This window comes from Alosa sapidissima, chromosome 16 (genome assembly GCF_018492685.1).
Source record: "Alosa sapidissima isolate fAloSap1 chromosome 16, fAloSap1.pri, whole genome shotgun sequence".
NCBI lineage: Eukaryota > Metazoa > Chordata > Actinopteri > Clupeiformes > Clupeidae > Alosa > Alosa sapidissima.
Window position 1 is genome coordinate 25,599,716 of NC_055972.1, and position 24,381 is coordinate 25,624,096.

General features: G+C 40.4%; 2 protein-coding genes across 2 annotated transcripts; one reads left to right on the forward strand and one right to left on the reverse strand.

The window, feature by feature from the left end:
* Positions 1-327: 327 nt before the first annotated feature.
* Positions 328-4,730, reverse strand: pkz (protein kinase containing Z-DNA binding domains). Its single transcript, XM_042065949.1, has 10 exons — positions 3,904-4,730; positions 3,749-3,793; positions 3,532-3,651; positions 3,301-3,441; positions 2,886-2,969; positions 2,417-2,609; positions 1,992-2,132; positions 1,396-1,494; positions 1,190-1,252; positions 328-1,090 (listed from the first exon to the last, which is right to left on the reverse strand). Exons 1-10 carry the CDS (start codon positions 4,362-4,364, stop codon positions 971-973), a joined length of 1,467 nt encoding a protein of 488 aa, XP_041921883.1. The 5' UTR covers positions 4,365-4,730; the 3' UTR covers positions 328-970.
* Positions 4,731-7,652: 2,922 nt separating this feature from the next.
* LOC121684862 lies at positions 7,653-9,336 on the forward strand. Its single transcript, XM_042064986.1, has 2 exons — positions 7,653-7,698; positions 7,844-9,336. The coding sequence occupies exons 1-2, from the start codon at positions 7,653-7,655 to the stop codon at positions 9,211-9,213; spliced, it is 1,416 nt and encodes a 471-aa protein (XP_041920920.1). The 3' UTR covers positions 9,214-9,336.
* Positions 9,337-24,381: the final 15,045 nt, after the last annotated feature.

The following is a 24,381-nucleotide window of genomic DNA, read 5'->3' on the forward strand; positions in this document are numbered from 1 at the left end:
CAGTCCTACAGCTCAACATCTCCCCCCACCAGTGAGAATATGGGAACTATTTATGGCATTTGATTAAACGACACCAAGTCTAGGAAAATTAGTGTTGTTTAAACTAACAATTTTTACATGATTGAACATAATGAACCTACAGTAATACCAAAACTGAGATGTCAATTTATTATTATAATATCTCGATGCTTTACTGTGGTAATGTAACGTTCAAGCAGGTTTAATGGAGCAACATTGCCCCCCAGTGGTGGTTTTGCATAGGAAACTGCAGTGCTGTTTCAAACAATGGATTGCTAACCATAAGTTTAGAAATAGAAAATAGGCAGGTTGCAGATTAAGAATTTTATTAAGAATTTAAACATGATATATTTCATGACTTCCAAAAAAAACCCTGGACACAAACAGAATAATATAGGAGCTTTTGTTGTTAGCAGCAGCATGGTTAATTTAGTTGTACATGATTTAAATACATTTTTCATGATCCAGTTCATATGAAAATATTTTCTGGACATTCCTATGATCTGTGTTTAGATTTAGATTTAGGCCCACAGCCAGATACTGATATTACCATGTGCATTCGAACAGCGCTTAAAAAGTGGACACAGTACAGTACAGTACAGTAAGTGAAGCACATTGAGTTTTTCTGGGGAAATTAAAAAAATAAATCTATGCATCCCATAAATCTCCCCTACCAGATAATATTTCCACACTGTACTGACATTGATATAGCAGGTCTGCCTGAAAGATACAGTACCTGCTGTGAGCTCTTGCGAACTTGTCCAACCTCTCTCATTGGTAGACAGAAGTGCCTGTCTCCTCAAAGGCTTTCTGATTGGCTAATAGAGCTTGACAGTATTGCAGTTTTAGCAGTAGATTATACAGCTCAGTAAAAGACCCATCTACTTTTGTTATCATCTCAGATCAGCTAAGTGCTCCAGGAGGCATTACAGGAGCTTCAGTTCAGGAAAAGTCACACCGTTTTCTGACTCAGGCTCTCACTCAGGAGAAAATCTTTGATAAATTTGCCAATCTCTGCAGCAGCTGGTCTCACTTCTGGTGTTTTGGAGAGCATCTTGCTGATTAATTTATGCTGAAATGTTGGACAAAACAAACAAACAAACAACAGAAATATGAGATGAAGCATACAAGGGACTAGCTGTAGCCAGCAGCTATAAGAACAGAATCTCACCTCAGATGAATAATCTTCACAAAACGTATCCGGAAATACTTGATTCCTTAAGTCAGGCCATATCTACAAGATTGTATATTAACAAAGTCAACATTTCATCAAGTAGACCATCTGTTAACTCTAAGCATTTTAGACACATTAATTGACAGCTATTTTACACTAAAGCACACAATTTACTACACCAATATGATGACAAATGTACTCACCATTACCCTCTCAGAGCCTGTTGATATTTTCCACAGAAGCTCAAAACAGATCAGTCCCAGAGGAAATATGTCTGTTTTTTCATCATACCTCCCCTGATTCTTTAAAACAAAGATCAATCAATCACACAACTATCCATCCACCACTTGTGGCTATATGTGAATTATTTTCCTGTGGCCACACATTCCCCATTGACTATAAAAGTAACACTCTATTTGAGGACTATCATCATAATAACAATATTTACAAGGATAATCAAGACAACGATAATCAATCAATGTTATTTGTTTCATCTGTGAGTCGGCATTAAGTTTTGACTAATGTGTGCAGCCATCTATTTAACATCTTCCCAATAGATGTGTATTAGTCTGGATGGATAAACGTTTAATTTCCCTCTAACTACACCAGGTCCACAATTGAGGCGCTCTGTTCAAGGAGCATAAAAATAGTTTTAGAACACTGGTCTAATTTTTTCAAACATACACCTCACTTTCACGTCTGGTGTAGCAGCTGGTTTGTTGCAGCAGATGCTGTGCGAATGCAACGCTTCAGTTATGTGCTTGGTGTAGCCTCCCTGTAAGGCTGTAACTTACAGTACCTGTTCAGGACTCATGTAGGAGGGTGTCCCTCTGCCCACTGTCCTTTTCATAATGCCACTATTCTGGTTTGTTACTGATGTCACCAGCCCAAAGTCTCCAATCTTTACAGTGTAGTCCTTCACAAACAATATATTTTCAGGCTGAAACGCAAAAAAAACATCACTGTCACAACTACATAAATTCTTTGGAAGTCTCTGAACAACACACTGAATACAAATGTAAACTCAACATGAGCTTTGGCCCCATGTGTCACTGACTGAAGTGCAAGATGCAATATATTCTCCATGCTCATAGAAAGCTCATTTCCCACACAAACTCATATCTGTAACAACAATCATGTGGAATCCTGCCGATTTCATTGATAGATTTTACATGAATCAATCTTTGCTCAGTATACAGAGAATGTTTTGACACTCATTATCACCTTCAGGTCTCTGTGAATGAGTCCTTCTGAGTGGATATACTCCACTCCGGAGACAACTTGCTGAAACACCTGAAGAGCATCCACTCTGGTCCTCTGCGACTTCCCACAGTTCCTGTCCTCTATCCAGCCGTGAAGAGTTCCTTTCTCACAGAACTCCATCTGAATGAACAGCCAAGGATACTTGTTGTCTCTTCTGACAGGGAGAACAATAGAACAGTGGAAAGGTTACGTTGCAAACGCACAATATGTAGACACCAGACAAATAAGCAAAAGATAATAACAAAATGAAATAGGAATAACTAAACATCAAAAACATATTTTGGCATTCCTCCAGCACTGGAAGAGTGCACATTTACTGTATACACAAATTGTGATATGTAACATTCCTTATGCGATATGAGTGCAACTGTTTAGAAGTAAAGCATGAGATTGTTTACTGTTGAGCATCAGTAACTGGAGGCGTATTTACCTGGAGTTTGTGGCTCTGCTCTTTGACTTAAGTGATGAGTGACCATCACTAGCAAATTCACTGTTTTCATCTTCATAGTTGGTTCTGTTAATAAATAATAAATAAACCTGACATCAACAAAAAAACTGGTATGGGGCAAACAGGGTATCGCACCAACGACTCCAGGCCTACCTGGCGGGTACGTTCCAAAACGTTTTCGGTCCCATTCAGACCATCATCAGTGCTGATGGTCTGAATGGGACCAAAAACATTTTACACTTTGGTAGCACTTTGCACTTTTTACCACTTGGATTAAAATTTGCATCGGCAACATTGGTGTGCGAGCTCTTTCTTGACTGATCATCAAAATAACTGATATAGTCTTTGTATGAATAAACCTAGGAATTCAGCTAGAAAAGTTTTTGTTCATTCTTACTGAGAATCAAATGATGATTGTTCAGATGTGCTGTGGAGGCCAAAATCTTTCCGGTCGTACTCCCCAGGCCATGCTGTAAAGTAACGAACAATGTTCGGGTGGTCACACTTAGCCAGTGCCCTCACCTCACGCTCTGCATCCCTTAGGATGACAAAAATCACATAAGGATTTGTTATCAGTACGTTAGAGGTTCACGAGAAGACATCAACATTAACTATTAGACATATTTACCTGTCATATTCAACAATCTTCATTGCATAGAATCTGCCATCCATTTTGTGTTTCACTTGACAAACATATCCAAAACCTCCCTCACCAAGTTTTTTGACAAGTTCAAAATCCCTTGAGATACTTTGAAATGAAAAAAAGAGAAAAATGTCAAATACAATTCACATCATCTAGACATTTGAGTCTATAGACCATTTGATTCTGGATCAATCACACCTACCTCAAACCTGGCTCTGGTTTATAATTGGGATCCTCTGCAAAATCACTGGACAACATACAAATAATCATAATTATAAAACACAAGCCTTCATCATAGCCTAGCTTACATCATTTTATGGTGTGTACAAAGAATTCTGAACAGGTCCTCCACCTTACCTGTCTCCTGAGTCTTCGTTGCCACTTACAGTGAGTGCCCAGAGTTTTCCAGATAACTTTTCCACTTCTCCCTTTTCATGCAGGGCATAAAGTAGTCTTTTAACAGACTTGCGCTCCTGGTTGCATTTTTTAGATAATTCTCCTACCGTCATTCCTTTTCCATCTGCGTTGGTCTTCAAAAATGGAATTATGGAGTCCTGTTCCTCTTTTGGCAGTTGTTTTTTTGACACTTCAGGTGTATCTACCTTTTTTGTCGTGAGTAAGGACCACTTAGGGGGGCGATCATCAGACGCATGTAGTTTGTCCGCACTCTTGAGAATATACAAAAGTCTGTTTACATCTTTTTTATCCAGTCCCACTTCTCTGGCTATCTGTAAAGCACTGTAGGTAGCACCTGCTGGACAACCCTTTAAGTAAGAAAGTATTTTCTCCTCCGAACTCATTGTTGTCGATTGAGACATTTTAGATCGAACTTCGCCTATTATTTTACAGTCGCATTAAGGCACCAGGAAAATGCAGCTCCCCCACCTAGGCTACACCGAACATGACAGGACGTGAATGAGTTTCTTTAACAGTAACCTACATTGGTTTCGGTTTCGATTCGTCAACACTTTCACCACCGTCACGCATTCGCATCGACTCGTGTCTGATGTCCGCATAGAGACAGTAGGCTATTTTAGTAAGGTGACTGTTATGTTTAATGAAATCAAGAGGACAACTTTATAATGCAGGCTTGACTTTTACTCAGCATCTTCAGAACCCCGCGATACAGGAGAGGCGGTTAGAGCCGAAACTGTACTGTACCGTACTTTTGTCCTGTCCTCTGTCTTGCGGATGTTGCGTACTGTCTTGTGGCACTGTCTTGCGGAAGTTGCGTACTGTCTTGTGGCACTGTATTGCGGAAGTTGGCTAGTGGTATCAAAGATTCTAGACAGATCACGAACAAAGCTATTTGTTGTCTTTATTTGTTTCGTTGGAAAATACAATTTCAATGTCGGGATGTTAGGAAGACATGTGGCTTGTAGAAAGTGGGTTCATAACTTACAACGCTGAATGTAGGGCGACGTCTGGCCAATATTATTCTGCTGTAAAACATGTTTTTTGTTTATCCAGCATTGTCTTGCTTAAGTTACGTTGTGCCTGGCAGAACTGTCTTGTGTAAAGGTGTGCTAGGTGTGTAGCGCTGTCATGATGGTTGTCTCGTCGTGGAAAGTGTAAAGTTAGGTAAAACGCCAAATAAAAACACAAGTATCCGTTGTCGACCTCAGTTGCTTTGGAAATGTTTTGTTATGCCACCTAGGCCTATTAGGCTACCTTCCACCTCTTTCTGTTCTATTTGTTATTAACTTGTAGCCTAGGCTACTTGTAACCAAGAAATATATAAATCACTTTTTACTTACAACAAATAGCCTACGTATATTAAACACTTAATGTATATTGTTGATATTCCACAAGCAGCATTAGTTCAAGTTCAAGTAGTTTATCGTCATGCATGCATAAAGGGAAATATAATTAATGAAACTCCTTGTGCCAGCAAATTTTTTAAGAATAAATAATAATTGTTTAGATAATTATTATAGGCAAATGTGTAAATATTTAGGCATCTTACCAGGGGGGTATTCCAAGTACGAGGTTTAGTGACAAACCTGGGTTAGTTAACACAGAGTAGGTGGTAAACCTCCTAATAGAAGAGCTGTATGGCTTCATTCTCCTAACAAAACAATACCATAGGGCTCTTGTTGTAGAAGGTTTACCACTTACTCTGAGTTAAGTTACCCAGGTTTATCACTAAACCATGTACTTGGAATACCCCCCAGGTCTGTTAAGTCATAGGATTGCTTAACCAAATGTTGTAGCCATCCATGGGTAGATGATCACAAAAACAGACAACTGGACAGTTTTGGAGAACACATTTTAATTCTAAACATAAGAACAAAAAAGCTTTGTAAACAAAAAAGCTTTGTAAATCTAAATACGGAAAACCTTGCATGGTTCAGTTCTCTCTCAGAACAAAATACACCATAAACTTAACACCAAAAAAAAACAAATTTCCCCAGTACACACATATAGTAAATAATGAAATGAAGATAATAAATTGAAATCCAATAAGACATAAATAAATAAATAAATAAAAAACTAATACATGAAAAAAGAATGTATAAATACAGAAAAAAACAGCAATGGTTGTTACTCCAATGCCGGGTGCATGGACATGAACCTCTCCGCCAGAAACCTGCAGAAACCCTCGTGGTTCGTGACAATGTTGATGGAAACCTTCAAATGCAAACAGATTTCAAATTGGAAATAGCATGAGAATGTAGTGACAATATGCATGTTTGGTATGGTTTGGTTTATTTATTCTGGAGAAACCACACTGATCATAATATGGCATGGCTTTTATATTCAAATTTCCTTACCTCAGGCATCATTACGTCGAGCACAAGGTCAACATCTATGATATCTTCATCACAGATTATGGCAGTCTGTAACATTTTTGCTAGTTTCCTGGACTAATTGGGGCCACAAAAGAGAAATAAATCTTAGAACAAAAACTTTAGGCTACTAATTGCATTCCTAATTGTATGTTTACTTAAAATAGTTGTTATTCATAACCAGTGCATTATTACTACATAAACTGTACAGTGTATTCATATCAATCAGTTTTCTATGCAATCTAATGCTTTTCGGATGTCATCTTCAAATTCCTTATTTGACAGTTACTGTTCATAAGTTTGGAGATGTACTGTTTTGCAGCGACATGCAATGCCGACTCTACAACTGTTGCACTTTCCAGCCAGTTGGTGTAATAGATTGCCCACTATGAATCAGTGACAATAACTGAAAGACAAGCAATCCAAATAGATGACTGATTTAGAAATTTAAACTAGGTAGCATTTTAACCTTTTAAGTTATTTAACACCATCATTACCACACTTATAGTGAGTTTCATCACAGTTGAATAATTTTGTATACACCTAAAACTGGTGTGTGCACAACTTCTATCAATGTAAATACAAAAAAAAAGTAAAAATAAAAATCAGGTTGTCACATTAATACCATCCAATCAGTTGAGCCAATTAGAAGGCAATTATTATGACATTATCAATCATTTGTTATTTAAAATGTGCAAAATTGGAAATGTCCTTGTTTGAGGTATCTTATCAAGTTACCATAGCACTGAAATATTTCACAGGTCAGAGAACATAGACAAATTTAAACTGTAAAACAGAAAAAAGAAAGGAAAATAGCAAACTCAAGTGTTGCAATATAAGCTTGTGAATTTAAGTCCTTGTGCTGTCCTTGTGTGAGCAAAGGAGTGTGTGTAACCTTAGCTAGTCGTGTCTCCTCAGTTGATGCCTTGAGCACAACTAACTTCTCAAACAGTGTTGCATTCAGACTATTTTTTATATATATATATATAAAATATTTTTTATATTTTATAGTTGTTTTGGGGCCTGTTAATCATTCCAGCTTGACCATGCAAGGGTGCCACAAACAGACAGAGACAGACATTTCGTGCTTTACAGTATAGATAGTTAGATAGATGTCATCACAGTGTTTCACAGAAAGTATTTTTAAAGTATTTTGAAAATACAAAAATACACAATACTGAAGTATTTTGATACAAAATACGAAGGCATTTTCATCATCTCAATAAAATACAAATTACAAAATAGTATTTTGTATTTTAAATACATATTTTAAATACATGTATTAGAAATACTGCCCATCCCTGCCCATGCCCAGCCATGGCCCAATCAGTGGAAACTGACATAAAGATTTGCTCTGCCCCAAGTGTGGCCCATACGCCGTAAAATGACTTATTGTTTTGTTATGCAAGGAAAACAAACTCCCCAAGACCAAGGAGATGGTTGTTGTGGACTTCCATAAACAAGCACTTATGTTATGTTATATTGTATTTATTTATTATTCACTATAGTACTTGGTCTGTTCAAGGCCTGGATTTACCAGCATTCCATCCTGCCCCGCATCCTGTGGCCTCTGCTAGTATACGCAGTACCCATTACAACTGTAGAGGCCATGGAGAGAAAGATCAGCAGCCACTTGCGAAGATGGCTTGGCCTACCCCGAAGTCTGAGCAGTGCTGCCCTGTACGGCAGTAGCAACACCTTGAAGCTTCCATTCAGTGGACTCACTGAAGAGTTCATGGTGACTAGAACTCGAGAAGCCCTGCAGTACAGGGAATCCAGGGATGAAAAGGTGGCATCGGCTGGCATCCAGGTGCGAACAGGCCGGAAATGGAGGGCAGTCGAGGCTCTGGAAGTGGCAGAGTCGCGACTGAGGCAGAAGGTACTGGTGGGGTCCATAGCCTCAGGACGCGCAGGTATTGGCTATTTCCCATCAACCAGGGTGGACAAGGCCCAGGGAAAACAGCGGCAACATCTCATCCAGCAGGAAGTGCGGGCAGGCGTGGAGGAAGAACGAGCCAGCAGGATGGTGGGTATGGGACAACAGGGAGCTTGGACTAAATGGGAGAATGTTCTGCAACGGAAGATCACCTGGCCCAACATCTGGAGAGCAGACTCCCTTAACATCAGGTTACTAGTCCAAGCTGTTTATGATGTCCTGCCCAGTCCATCCAACCTCCATGTCTGGGGCAAAGCAGAGACACCATCCTGCCTCCAGTGTCCAGGAGGGGGATCCCTGGAACACCTCCTCAGTAGCTGCCCTAAAGCCCTTGGAGAGGGGCGCTACCGCTGGCGCCACGACCAGGTGCTGAAGGCGGTTGCTGAGAGTATAGCCAAGGCCATTACTACCACCAAGAACTACAGCAAGCCTCAGTCAATCAGATTCCACAGAGCTGGAGAGAAGCCCACTATCCAAGCGAGGGCCAGGTCAGGTCTCCTCACTATCGCCACAGACTGGCAGCTAGAAGTGGACCTGGGCAAACAGCTGAAGATCCCAGCAAGAATAACAACAACACGGCTCCGACCAGATATGATCATTGTTTCTGATTCCACCAAACAATTGATCATTCTGGAACTGACAGTGCCCTGGGAAGAACGCATGGAGGAGGCTAATGAGCGGAAGCGTGCCAAGTACCAGGAGCTGGTGGAGGAGTGTAGGAGCCAAGGCTGGAGGACTTACTGTGAACCCCTGGAGGTGGGATGCCGAGGATTTGCAGGGCGGTCCCTCTGCAAAGTCCTCACCATGCTGGGCCTCACCGGTGAGGCAAAGAGGAAGGCCATCAGATCTGCAACTGAAGCCGCAGAAAGAGCCACAAGATGGCTTTGGATCAAGAGGGCTGATCCGTGGAAGAATGCTGCTGGGACACAGGCCGGAGTCTGATCAACTCTGGTCGGGTCGCCTGGGCGAGGGTGTCTGATGTTGAAAGACCCGAAACACCCAGTGACCCCAGGTTACATCACTGATGATGTGTCCCAGCGCATCAGCAAGATGTATCTTTCAATCAAAAGGTCTGTTCTCTTCATACTCCCATGTCGTGTAAATGACAAATAAAGTGTCTATCTATCTATCTATCTATCTATCTGTCTGTCGGCCCAGGTGTGGGTGTTATTGTTTATCAAAGTGTTGGCTAAGGGGTTGCCTGGGTCCCCGGACATGCACTGGCCCACACACTAACTGATCTGACTGAGTGTTGGCTGAATGTCAGCTGTGCTTGAACATTACTTGATAACAAAACACAAATCCAGAGCTACTACTTTAAAGCACAAGTCATCTTTATTAAAAATTCTAACAAACAACTTTGAAAATTCAAAAATCATAAAGCAAAGAAGGATTTTTACATGTACAATTTTATGTAAAACAATTTACATCTTTTATCTAAAACAAAACAAATAAAAAGGTCTAAGATACATACATACATACATGTACAATGATTCAAAGACATAAATGATTCTACATAATAATAATAATAATAATAATAATAATCATAATAACAATAACAATAACAATATGCTTAATTATAGCACCTTTCATTCACAGAATGCAGCTCAAAGTGATTCACATTTGGAACATTTGTCATTGGTGTCACGGGACAGTGGCTTGGTGTCACAGGACAGTAGCAAACTGTCTCAGGACAGTGTCTAGGTGTCACAGGACAGTCATCGGTGTCACGGGACAGTGTCTGGGTGTTACAGGACAGTCATGGGTGTCACGGGACAGTGTCTGGGTGTTACAGGACAGTGGCTTACTGTCCCGGGACAGTGTCTGGGTGTTACAGGACAGTCATAGGTGTCACGGGACAGTGTCTGGGTGTTACAGGACAGTCATGGGTGTCACAGGACAGTGTTTAACTGTCTCGGGACAGTGTCTGGGGGTTACAGGACAGTGGCTAACTGTCCCAGGACAGTGTCTGGGTGTCACAGGACAGTCATAGGTGTCACAGGACAGTCATAGGTGTCACGGGACAGTGTCTGGGTGTCACGGGACAGTGTCTGGGTGTTACGGGACAGTCATGGGTGTCACGGGACAGTGTCTGGGTGTTACAGGACAGTGGCTAACTGTCCCGGGACAGTGTCTGGGTGTCACAGGACAGTCATCGGTGTCACGGGACAGTGTCTAGGTGTCACAGGACAGTAATCGGTGTCACGGGACAGTGTCTGGGTGTTACAGGACAGTGTCTGGGTGTCTCGGGACACTACTCAGGACAGTACTAACAGGACAGGACATTTTTTGCTGCTACTGCTGCTGCGATACAGACATGAACTACGGATACCCACAGCTACCAATTAGCGCAAACGCACATACATTACATCCCCCTTCTTTTAGTTCCTTTTTTTTTCAAAAGCAGCATTTCACATAAACCCCTGTAACAGTATCATCTTCAATCAGCATACACATGCCTATATAACACCTTCAAGAATACATAACAGTATTGTGCTTTCCACATATTAACTCATATTGAACATCATATCATAACATTGGTAAGCAATGCAAATCACCAACTAGATTCAAACTATGTTTCATTTACAAAATAACCTCTTTGTTATTTAGTTGAACATTACTTAGTGCATGTGAGATATTAGTGCAAGTGTCAGTCCTTGAATCTCATTGGAACTTTGACCTGTCTACCTGACCTAGTTACTTGTGATGGTGTTTGCTGTTGATTGTTGTGTATGTCAGTGTTTTGAGTTACAGATGTGTCTGTTAACATTTCGTCAGTCTTTCTTTCAGGAACTTGTATCCTTCCAGATGATTCTGCGATGATGTTTTTGTCCGGTATAGCGTCATTCTCCTTCTCACCCGTCTTCCTGAGATGTTTGCGATTGCGTCGGTACAAACCTCCTTCTGGTGTGCGAACTATGTAGGATCTTGGTTGCTCATGTTCCTTCTCAACCACAGCTGGCTGCCAAGTTTCCCCTCTTTGCATCCTGACCTTCTCACCAGATTGCAGATCAGGTAAGAGTCGTGCTTGTCGATCATAGTATAGCTTCTGTATTCCTTGTCTTTCTTTTAGCTTATCACACACCTGAGATGCTTTCTCGGTGGTCAGCAGCGACGTGGAGGTAGGAAGTTTCGACTTCAGGCGTCTTCCCATTAATAACTGTGCTGGGGATAGTCCTATGGCTTCCAGTGGCGTGTTCCTGTACTCTAAAAGTGCAATGTAAGGATCACCATTACTGCACTGTGACTTCTTGAGCAGGTTCTTAATGGTCTGCACTGTTCTTTCTGCTTGACCATTCGATTGAGGATAGTTTGGGCTGGATGTCACATGTCTAAACTCCCAATTTTCTGCAAAAGCTCTGAATTCGGCACTTGCATATTGTGGGCCATTGTCAGATATGACAATGTCTGGAATTCCATGCCTAGCAAACATGGACTTCATTGCATTAATGACACTTCGACTGGTTGTTTCAGACAACTTGTAGATTTCTGGATACTTTGAAAAGTAGTCTACGCACAGCAGATACTCTGATCCATTGTAATGAAAGAGATCGGTGCCTATCTTCTCCCATGGTCGCTCTGGTAATGGATGTGACAGCAGTGGCTCTTTCTGATTGCTGTTCTGGTGTTGGCTACACTCAGCACACTGAGATACCATTTCCTCAATTTCAGCGTTCATTCCTGGCCAGTACAGAATGTCTCTTGCTCTAGCTTTACACTTGATTATTCCAAGGTGTGACTCGTGTATTTTGCAGAGCATTTCTTGTCTGAGTTGTTTTGGGACGATGAGTTTATCTGCTTTGAACAACAGTCCATCTGAATAGCTGACTTCCTCTCTGAAGTTCCAGTATGGCTGTATTGTTCTTGGTACTGTCCCTCTGTCCTTTGGCCATCCTTTTGCAATGGTGTTCTTCAGCGTCTGCATTTCCATATCTTCTGCTGTCATTCTTTTAAACATTTCCTGCTTTTCCTCTGTCATGGGTAGCTGACGTGTAATGCAGTTCACAACCAGATCTTCCTCCAACAACTCCTCTGCTGTTTCTCTGAGGTAAGCACGGCTTAATGCATCAGCAATGTGAAGTTCTTTTCCTGGCTTGTATGTAACCCTGAGACTATACTTTTGCAGCCTTAGCAGCATTCTCTGCAGCCTCATAGGTGCCTGGTGGAGAGGCTTTTTGAAGATACTCTCCAATGGCTTGTGATCACTTTCAACTTCAATCTCTTTACCATAAACATATTGGTGGAATTTCTCACATCCATATACTATGGCAAGTAACTCTTTTTCAATTTGCGCATATCTGCGCTGGCAGTCAGTGAGTGCACGTGAGGCGTACGCAACAGGCTTACCCTCCTGCAGTATGACTGCACCGATGCCTTCTGAGCTTGCATCCACAGATAGCATTACAGGTTTGTTGACATCAAAGAATTTCAGTGTCGGAGCATTTGTGATTAGTCTTTTCAGTTCTTCAAAACTTTCACACTGTGCTTGCTCCCAGTGCCACTCAGTTTCTTTCTCCAGCAGTTTTCTCAGTGGAGCACTGACTTCTGATAAGTTGGGTATGAATTTAGCAAGATACTGTATCATTCCCATGAATCTGAGGAGTTCTTGCTTGTCTGCAGGTGGTAGTAGCTGAACCACAGCTCTGACCTTCTCCTCATCTGGTTTCAATCCTTTAACACTGAGAATGTGGCCTATGTATTTGAATTCAGTCATTCTGATGTTGCATTTGTTTTTGTTTAGCTTGAGATTGTATGCTCTGGCCCTCTCCAGCAGCTTCACTAACCTGTCATCATGCTGTTCTTGTGAGTCTCCCCATACCAACAGGTCATCTATGATGTTGACAACTCCGTCCAGGCCTTCTATCATCTGTGCTACAGACCTCTGGAAGACTTCAAATGCTGAAGATATTCCAAAAGGTAAACGCAGAAAGCGATATCGCCCTATTGGAGTGTTCATTGTGCAGAGCTTTGAACTATCTTCATCAAGCTCGATTTGCCAAAATCCTTGATTGGCGTCCAGTACTGAGAAGTACTTTGCATTCGGCATGCGGCTCACAACTTCTTCCATAGTCAACAGTGGATAGTGTTCCCTTTTTATGGCTCTATTCAAGTCTTTTGGGTCCATACAAATGCGAATCTTCTTTGGAGTGACCACGGTCACCATGCTGTTGACCCACTCAGTCGGTTCTGTCTGTTTTGTGATGACTCCCATCTGTTCCATTCTGTGTAATTCTTCGATTACTTTGTCCCTGAGAGCAACTGGAATCTTTCTTGGTGCATGAACTACTGGTCTGACTGTATTGTCAATCTGTATGTGATGCTGTCCAGGTAAGCAGCCTAATCCACAAAATAAATCTTCAAAGCCTTTTAAAATGTCTGTGTCTTTTCCTATTTCATACAGTCTCTTAACTAGACCTAGCTTCTGACATGCTGCTCTTCCTAGTATTGCAGGAGCATCCTTCTGTATGATTTCAAATTCTATCCTTCAGTTTCAGTCCTTTGTACTCACATGTGATGAATTTCTTGCCCAACGATGCCATTTTGTGACCAGTGTATGCTACTAACTTGCATTTGGATGATGCCAGTTTTCCTTTAATGTCCAGTGAGCTGAATGTTTTCTCTGACATTACGTTACATTCTGCACCGGTATCAAGTTTGAATGTCACATTTCTTCTGTTTATTTTCAAACTTTCTGTCCACATTTCATCATCTGTTCTGACAGTATGAATGCATTTCTCATGATGTACTTGAACTGTGCCAATAAACATGTCTGTGCAGCTCTCATTCTGCTCAACTGTGTGCATCTTTCTTGTGTAGCTTTGCGAATTGCACATTTTTGCAAAATGATTTTTCTTGTTGCATACCTTGCATGTCTGACCAAATGCTGGACACTTCCTAGCTTCGTGTTTGTAGCCACATCTGTTGCAGTTTGCACTTTTCTGCTCTTCCTTTTCTGTCACATTACCTTTGTAGCCCTTCTTTGATTTCACAGTCCGGATTTTGTGCACTTCTACTTCATCATTCAATGCTTTCACTTGGCTGGACGTGATTTCACTTGCTCGACAGACGTCAATTGCCTTTTGCAGCGTTAAATCCGCCTCTCTAAGCAATCTCCCTCTCACTTGGTCGTTATTTATGCCACATACAATTCTGTCACGTACCAATGAGTCGTGCAAGTCTCCAAACTCACAGTCCTTTGCTTTGCTTTTCAAATCCGTGACATATGCATCTATCGTTTCCGACGGTCCTTGTGCTCGTGTGAAGAACATATGGCGTGTGTATGGCAGGTGTTTTCTAGGTTCGCAGTATTCTTTGAACTTTCGCTTTAGCACAGCAATTTTGTCTTTCTCTTCGTCACTGAATTCAAACGTGCTGCTTACTTTTATTGCTTCTTCGCCAGCAACATGCAAAAACGTGGCACATTGTACAGCCTCTGTCTTTTTGTCTATTCCGCTAGCAATGCAATACAGCTCAAAACGTCGAATCCAACTTTTCCAGTTTTCGGAAAGATTACCTTGCAGGCTCAAAGCTGACGGTGGTTGCAGACCCAAGTTTGCCATTTCCCTTTTTCTTATCTTCTTTTAAGTTTATTCTGACACCATGTTATGTTTAATGAAATCAAGAGGACAACTTTATAATGCAGGCTTGACTTTTACTCAGCATCTTCAGAACCCCGCGATACAGACATGAACTACGGATACCCACAGCTACCAATTAGCGCAAACGCACATACATTACAGTGACCAGATTTCTGAGACAAAATTCGGGGACATTTTCAGTTGAGAAGCGTAAAAGGTCCGTGTAACGCCTTGCAGTGCTATGTTCTATTTGCAGAATTCACATGAACAAATATAAAAATAGGCTTAAAAATCCGTTATCCATTCTTTAGGACGGCACAGTAAATGGGTTATTGTTGCTTATTTTGATTTTCAATTGAGCACAGTTACGGTTTTCTGTTCAGAAGTTAAAAATTGAAATGATGCGTCAATTTTCTATCCTTTTTTGTCCTTGTGGTTGGACTGAACCACGAACACCGGGGGGAGAACACCATCTAGCTGGGCCAGGCTAGATGGTGGAAGGGAGCGCCGCCTGAAGTTGTTTGTGATTTTGACTCATTACTTTAGAGATTAATGACAAACTTTTTGGGAGAAGGCACGTTAAACATAACTTTCAGCCTATGTTGAACATATCTACAGCAGCCTATATTTAAATACCATGGCCATGGCATAGCAAATAATTCCCCAAAGCAGAATGCTTTGCCATCGACGTCAGTCAGCACGTTTGACATGGTATTTTTGCTTATTTAACGCTTTACGCTAGACTAGGTTTCATTAGGCTAAACGAAGACACAACGGTGAGCCTAATTTATCCGTTTATCCATTTATTAATTTCAACAGCAAGCCTACATTGGCCTGTAGGCTACTAGGGCTCACGTAGGCCTACTCATAAGTGTCAGGACGCAGCAATGTCTCGCTCTGCATCTGAAGTTCTGATCTCGAGCTGACATTATCAATCGCTTGGCACCTTGATGCAAGCGGAACTGTGTTTGATAGCCCTCCATCTCTACATCTATTTTTTACAGTCTATGCTCTACATCCGCTGATAAAATGTGATCACCAACACCGCGTGCCAATATCTATCAGGTCACCCACCCCTACGCGTGATTCAGCCCAACAAAAACAGTAAAAAAGGGGCCAAAATCCAATATTAACTAAATTTTACTTTTGTTTCCAATCCAGTTTCTGTTTTCTTTATCTTGCGTGACTAATGACACATTTAGAAAATAGCAGCAAGTATCTATTTGCTGACCAGTTAAAACAAATTGAAAATTGGATTATCGAACACATGTTTTATTTGGACCAGATGGATGGAACAAATAGAACAAAGCACTGCAAAGCGTTACACGGACCGTAAAACATGTAATGTTTTAATTTTTGTAAACTTAAAACGGGGACACTGTCCCAGGGGTGTCACTAGACCTGCACTAGTCAACAAGCACCCCTAGGGGGGTTCGGGGGCATGCTCCCCCGTAGTAAAAATTGGTATATTTTATTGTTTAAATGCATAAATTTGGTGCACTTTTAAAAGAAATTCAGAGGTTAGACTTCATTATTCTTATCTATAGATGGAAATAGCCTATTTGTGCTGTAGCCTAAATTTGCACTTTAGAATTGTATCCATGCACACACAGGTGGAATGGTTATAATATTGCAATAAGTTGTGTTATTGCCTAACCACAAAGCATATTTTCTTCACAGTTTCAAATGGTCCAAAATAGTATTGGCTACATTTCAGCACTAGGCCTACATTAAATTATATCCTAGTGGCCGTGTTGTTCAGATAGGCTAGTTAATCTAGCTATCTTGGTCATTGTAATACCTATCTTCTTTTTTTTTCAGGACAGTCTGTGCTATACTCATATCTGAGAATGTATGATGTAATAATATTTGTCTCATGTAGCCTAATAGGGCCTATGTGTTGTCAGTCTTATATCAAGAAAAAATAACTCACGTCTCATGAATTTTTTTCTTTATATTTTTCTGTTAATGTCACTAGGAAGCATGCCAGTAGAAATATAGGCTATATTCATATTTGTTGATTGTCTGGAATCTGGCAATATGAGAACCATGGTGGGATAGGCATTCTCTGGCTAAACAATTTACAAAAATGTGTGTAGGCTACTGACATAAATAGTTTACATGAGAATAGGCCTACATTATAATTTTGGCCCAAAGTTGGAGACCATGTAGAAATTTGTTGCAGTTTCAAAACCGGATTACTCAGGAACCGCTTGTTGTTGTAGGCCTACCGATGCTAGAGTTGTTACATAAGTTCATTGTTCATTTTCTCGCAAACCATTTATCACAGCAACTTGGCGCTAATATCATTGGAAAGCTTAGATTCCGGCCGTTCACGTGATATCTGCGTATTATAGGATGTATGCTGTCTGTGTGACGAGTAGCCTACTCCGCAATTTTAGTTTAACCTGGATTTGAGCAGCTGGCACGTTCGTGATGACGTTAGTTTAATAAATCCCCTGCACAAGTGGTTTCATTTCAAAGATTCTACCGCGCTGCTACTCCACTACCGAAATAGCAGACCAGAAATATGGGCATTCTAGAACATCTCTGAGGTCTGAGCGCTTGCTTTGACCTATGTCTTAGCTGTGACTACCTTGAGACTGTGCGCGAGGGGTGCGCAACTGTACGTTTGGTCAGTGTTTTCTTTGTTTTATTCCAATTTCGGGTCTGTCAGTCACAGTGAAAACCGGGGACTTTTCCGGGGACAGCTCCAGCTGGGGACAGGTCACCGAAATCGGGGACTGTCCCCGGAAACCGGGGACGTCTGGTCACCCTATCTTTTAGGTTATTTTAGGCCTGGCCTAAAATAAATTCAACTCATTCAATTCGTTGGAACCAGGAAAAAAAAGACTTGCACAGTTGAAAACTATCGATCAAAATGGCAGTAGTCCGCTAATTTACTGAGTGTTCACATGCTGTATTTTGTGTGTATTTTGGAAAAAATAGCTCCAGCGTGGCGATTGCAGAATCAGAATGCTCCATGACTCATGTGGTTTCCAGGCTAATTGTAAAATAATTTAAATATGCAAATGAGCTACACTATGCCAAAAATACACCCAAATAGGCTTAATTTTTCCTTTACTTCTACCACAATAAAACTTTGCATAGTAAAAATATACATGAAAAGTAACTTTTTTTTGTATTACAAGTTTCTTTTGAAATGAATTTGAATATGCACATGAGCTCCACACTTATATAGGCAGAAACACCATTCATCATCACCATGTATCATAATCATAATCAGAATGAGCTTTATTGGCCAGTTTTGCGTAAACAAACAAGGAATTTGACTCCAGTTAATCTTTGCTCTTTAAGTACAACACTCACTTAGGCCTAATACTGACTTAACCTCCTGAGACCCTGCAGGTCTTTCTACTTCAATATTCTGAATACATTTCTGTTGCCCTTATATCATGACAGTTATTTGTACCAGTTAGTGGTAATAAAAGCACATTACACTATATTGGGAAAAAACAAGATGGCGTCGATATCAAATCTAAATGTTTTATCAATGGGCACATGACAACTGTCGTCATGGTAAAGTGCCATTGTAATTTATGACTTGAAACTTCTTTATTCATGCTTATTAAAAGTTCTAGTATGATATGGCATACATTTTTCAGATTTATTTTTAATTGTAACACATCAGGAAGCTTTTATCTTTTATGTCATCATTTAAGGACATCGGGACTTAAAATGTGTGCTTCCAGATTGCTTCCACATAATAGAACTATGGTGCTAGTTCTAAAAGTTTAGCAGTTTTCAATACACACATGCACACACTCACACATTTTGCATTGTTTTTTGCATTTTGCACTGTTGTTTTCACACAGTTTTGTCAACTAAATTTAAAATTGATTTTTTTAATTATATGTTCCAATGAATATGCGCTCATTTTACTGAGTTGTGCACTCATTCTAGTACATAGTGTGCTCATTTTACTAAATTTTCCACTCTTTTTAGTAAATAGTTCACTTAGTTTAGTAAAATATGAGCTCATTTGACAAAAATAGCTCATTGTACTCATTTTATTAAATTGTGGGCTCATTTAGCTAAAATGCAGTACTTGCATTTAGCTAAGTTACACATTTTTAGTAAAATGAGTGCACATTATCTTGATATACACACAAAATATCTTGCAATGACACCTCCAGAGTGCCATACTATCACACACACACACACTTTGCATTATTTTGTATATCCTTGAATTTAGTGTTGAATTTCATGTGTTTGTTATTTAAAAAAAAATAAAAAAATAAATCTATTGAAATACATACAGTAGGTGCACTCTCTCACATGTACCTGTGTATACCCGCACGCATGCATGCGCGCGCGTGCACACGCACACACATGCACACACACACACACTAACAAACACACACACACACTTTGTACTTTTGTTTTACTCTTAACTCTGTTATATTCTGATGAAATAAACAGAGTTACACTTTGTTACACAATGGCAATTTAGTTGTGTTTTATGGTAAAATAGACCCAATGTCCTCAAATGAGGACATCACTTTTCTCAAAAACTACTTGATGTACTGTACAGAGGTGAAATTTTATTTTGTATACTCATGAAGCCCTAATAAACCAAAATAACTAGAAATAAAAAATGCATTCAAATTTATACCCCGGGTCTCAGGAGGTTTATTCCACAATTTGGGGAATTACTCATTTTCCACCTCCCCTTGAGTTAAACAATTGATTTTTTGCCATTCTCTGAGTCTGGTGATACCACTTTTAACTCCAGCCTTAGCCTAGAAATCTAGACGCACCCTAGCGGCAGCCAATTTAATTTGCTGCCTGGGCTAGTCATACCCTGGAAATCCAGAGTTCTCGCAAAAGCACAATGGAATTGTCTCTGCGAGACACTCTGGCAATGAGCAATGATGCTACTTTTACCCCTTGCATCCCAGGGAACCAGCTAAACTGATGAAGACAGCGCTGCAACATTAGAAGACAGTAAATATTGGTCGTAGTGTTATCCGGTTGCATTTAAGTCCGAAATCATTCAGAGTAAACATGGTCTAGTGTTATCCAATTCTAGCAGCCTACCGGTATGTCCATTCATGAAGCCTACAGGATGTATAACGCGTAATCACGCTTCATGTTTTTTTTTCTTCTTTTTTTTTAACCATCGCGGAAATAAACGTTGCGCGCATAACGTCGCGGTGACCATGAAAGGACGTCCCCTCAAAGTCTTGGGGACGTACTTTAGACGTCCCGAACACAGGTCCGCGGGGTGTCAAGGGAACCCTACACAATGTCGAGGAGGTGACGTTCGCCAGGGGACCTTTAGGGGACGTCGTCGGGACTTTATTTTGTTTACTGGGTTAGCATCTTGCCTGCTAGCATCACGTTTAGAAGTGACCAAGATTTAGGCTTATAGGGATAGATTGGGTTACTTTGTTATGGCTCTTCGTCAGGCGGGAGATTGTGGTAAAGAGAAATTTTGTATTATTTTTAGTTTCTTCAATCAGCGAGGAATAGTAGGCTGACTTTGTAAGTGCTTTTTTGTAAGTGATAAGGCTATCTCTCCATGCTTGGCGAAAGACTTCCATTTTAGTGGTTCTAGTTTACTTTTTGTTACCATGGAGCATGTCTTACTTGTTTTCTTATTTTCTTTTTGTGTGGTGCTACAGAGTCTAGGGTTGAGCGCAATGAGTTCATCACATTATCGGTTAACAGATCGATCTCGGTTGGGTTAAGGAAAGGGCCTTCTGATACCTCCTGAGTCAGGAATGAGACAAGCGTAAGTGTAATTTTTTCTAAAAAGTTTGCATTCGTTTTTTCAGATAGGCTGCGACTGTAGTATTCAACTGAGTTAGGTACTGCATAGTGTAGTGTCATTTTAAAAGTAATTAAATGGCTCTTAAGGCTTGTCACCAGGGGTTAAAGTGGGGCGGAAAAATCTCTTGTAGGCCTAATCATCGGGAAAACACTCCTATTCAAAATGCAAAATACATCAGATTCAGATTCATACTTTATTGTCCCCAGGGGGAAATTTGTTGTCACAGTCTGTACTATACATTGAAGAAATAACAAGAGGAAAAATGTACACTTTACACAAGCAAAAACCTCCACCAAACAAACAGAGAGATATTGCTACCTTCTTGCCAGATTGTCGAGAGTGGTGATTGATAAACCCACACACATACCTGAAAACACTTACAGAGAAAACTGAACAACAATAAGTTTGAGCCTCAGCACTACAAATAGATCTCAGGTAAGCTTTTGTGTACCTGTTCAATTATCCTTCTAACACTGTTCCGGTTTTTCATCAGATTGCCTCAAGATCTTATGATATCCTTCACAAAAGGCTTGTGAACACATAGAATTGATTAGGACTAATTCCTTTGAATTTTGAGTGATTTATTCAACTTAGAAACACTTTTTTTATTCACGGTCAAAAATGACCGCCATAGGAAATGATTGGGAAAGAGTATCATTTTCATCCAGGAGATGAAAGACATCTCTCTTCACACACTCCTACCACCAATGTTCCCACACATGTATGCATGCACACACACCCACACACACACACACACACACACACAGACACACATAAAGCACACACACACATGTACACCCACTTACACACACACACACACACACTCAGTACATGTTGTCAGTTCATGTTGTCATGTTGCCACTCGTGCGTGTGAACCACCAATGTTCGCACACATATGCATTCACGCACATACAGAAACACAACCACCCACACACACACAAACAGACACACACACACATGTACACACACACACACAGTTCATGTTGTCAGTTCATGTTGCCACTTGTGCATGTGAATCACCAATGTTCGCACACACATGCATGCACACACAGAAACCCCCCCCCCGCACACACATAAACAGACACATACAGTACACACACATGTGCACACACACACACACAGTTCATGTTGTCATGTTGCCACATGTGCATGTGAACCACCATTGTTTGCACACACATGCATGTATGCACACACAGAAACACTCACACCCACACAAACACACACACATTTACACCCACTCTCTCTCTCTCTCTCTCTCACACACTCACACACACACACACACACACACACACAGTTCATGTTGTCATGTTTCCACTGTGCATGTGAACCACCAGTGAGTGTTTGCACACATTCACACACATACAGAAACACACACACCCACACACACAAACACACATGTTGTAGATGTTAATTATCTAATAAGGTTCTGTTTACAATAAATGTTCTATTAAATAATACTTTTTGTCATGGTATTGGTATTTAAGAGCAGTTAAAACTGTCCGGTCAAATTTGACCGTGAACAGTAAATTAAGGGGGGTAGCAACGAACAGTGTTTAAAGGTTATGTACCTTTAGAGTACATTGTGCACCCATTTCATTTACAGTTTTGCCCCTTTACAGTTTTGCACTGGCCCCATTTCTAATACCTATCAAAGGATTCTTTTCAGTATGACAATAGAGAGTATATGATTAACAACCATAAGCCTGTGTCACAGAGTGCAAAATGTCATGTCTTCACATTTGTCGTGCCACACAGCTAGACAATGAGTGGCAGACTACTAAAAAGATTGCTACCAAAGACTGTTTTTGAGTCACATCCTTGCAAATCTCCTATGATGATGCATCTTTCTACCAAATGGTTTGCCTTCAATATCGTTAAGCTATTCAATAGGCTAAACATATAGCCTCATTTCATTCAGCTACAGACAATGAATGGCAGACAGCGTGATGTCCCTTAGGCCTAGGCTAGCCTAGGCTACCAGAGATTGAGTGACATTGTTGCACATTTCAAATGATGATGAATCATTCTCAAAAAAATGTTTGCCTTCAGTATTAAGAAGTTATTCAATAAGCTTAACAGTAAACATATAACTCAGAACAGCTGTTAGGCTTATGTCATTCTGATCTGTAGACATGTCACATGCAGCCATGCCTAAATTCTGCTCACTTCATATTAATTATAGGCTAATATATTATAATATAATATTCAGTATTTATTAGGCCTATTGAATGCTTAGCTGGAATGATGTTTTTCCCTATCATCCTATTTTTAAAGCAGGCATACCAGCAGGCATGTAATTGGGCTATGGGTTTTCTACAGGAATGGCATGTTTGAACGGGCACTGGACTAGTTCTTTATCATTTGAACAAGATGCCATCTTCTGCATAGTTTCTGCAGTGTACACACATTCAAACAGCGTGTCAATGACTATAAATAATTGTGCAAGCGTAAAACTGATCTAGTAGTGTCGTAAACCGTTGTAAACCAGGGGTTACAGTAAGCTGCTGCGCAAGCGCAGAACGGATCGGGCAGGCTCAGGACCATGGACAGCAGCATGCACTAAGCACAGCTATAGCCAGACAGCCGCAGAACCACGACACAAAAACAAAATCAAGTATTTTTTACCCTTTATTATGATAGGACAGTGAAGAGGCAGACAGGGTGCGAGTGGGAGAGAGAGATGTGGAGGGATCGGGAAATGACCTGGGTCGGACTCGAGCCCATGTCCCCGTGGCCACTTGGACCCGTATATGGTATGAGCGCTGTAGCCGGTTGCGCCACAGAGCCCCCCGGCTGCATCTTTTTAGCCTCAATTTTCAGTCATCCAAACAAAGATTCTTACACAGACAACAAATCAATGACTTGTTAGCTGTAATACCATTCATGGGAAGGTTGTTGAAGAATTGGGTCACTTACATTATATGATTAGATCAACAAATGAAAGTAAAATTACAATAGTCTTCATTGTATGTTAATTCAAGATAAAAAGTTCATACAATCCATATTCAATCATTTAAAAGTATTATTTTCACTATGATGTGTTTACTAACTCCATTAGTAAATACAAATAAATACTCCATACAGTTGTGATAAGTTTACATACCCTGTACACATGCTGACTAAAAAGAGGAATAAAAAAGGGTGAGATATGGTGAAGGGTATGTAATGTAACATAGGGGTATGTATACTTATAGTCCCTGTATTTTAAGGAAGAACATTTATTTATTTACGATACAATCACTCACAACGGAAATTGGTGTCCTTAAAGGTTGGATTTTTCCTAATGTTTTTTTTTAAAAAAGGCATTAAGAACAATTTTCAAAAGATGATTTTTTTATTCCTCTTTTTAGTCAACTTTAACATGTGTATGTACAGGGTATGTAAACTTATGAGCACAACTGTATTGTTTACGGGAATGAATGGCAAAATGAGAAAAGGAACAATGTGTGTAATGTTTACCTGTAATGTTTCAGGGCCCTATCTTGGTGATCTAAATGCATGGTCACTGGCAAATAGCTTAAAATAAATGTAGGGGTTTGTCCAGTCCACATTGGGGTTGGTTTTGTTATCAAACATGGGGTGCCTGGCGCAAAAAGGTGGTTCTTATGTTTCTTAATCAGTCATGGGTGTGTTTTGGGCATAACATCAATGAGATTGACATCGGTCATTCCCTATAACTGCAAGCAGCGCGACTTCAAATAGTATTTTGATGGTCACCGGCACATTTGAAGGATG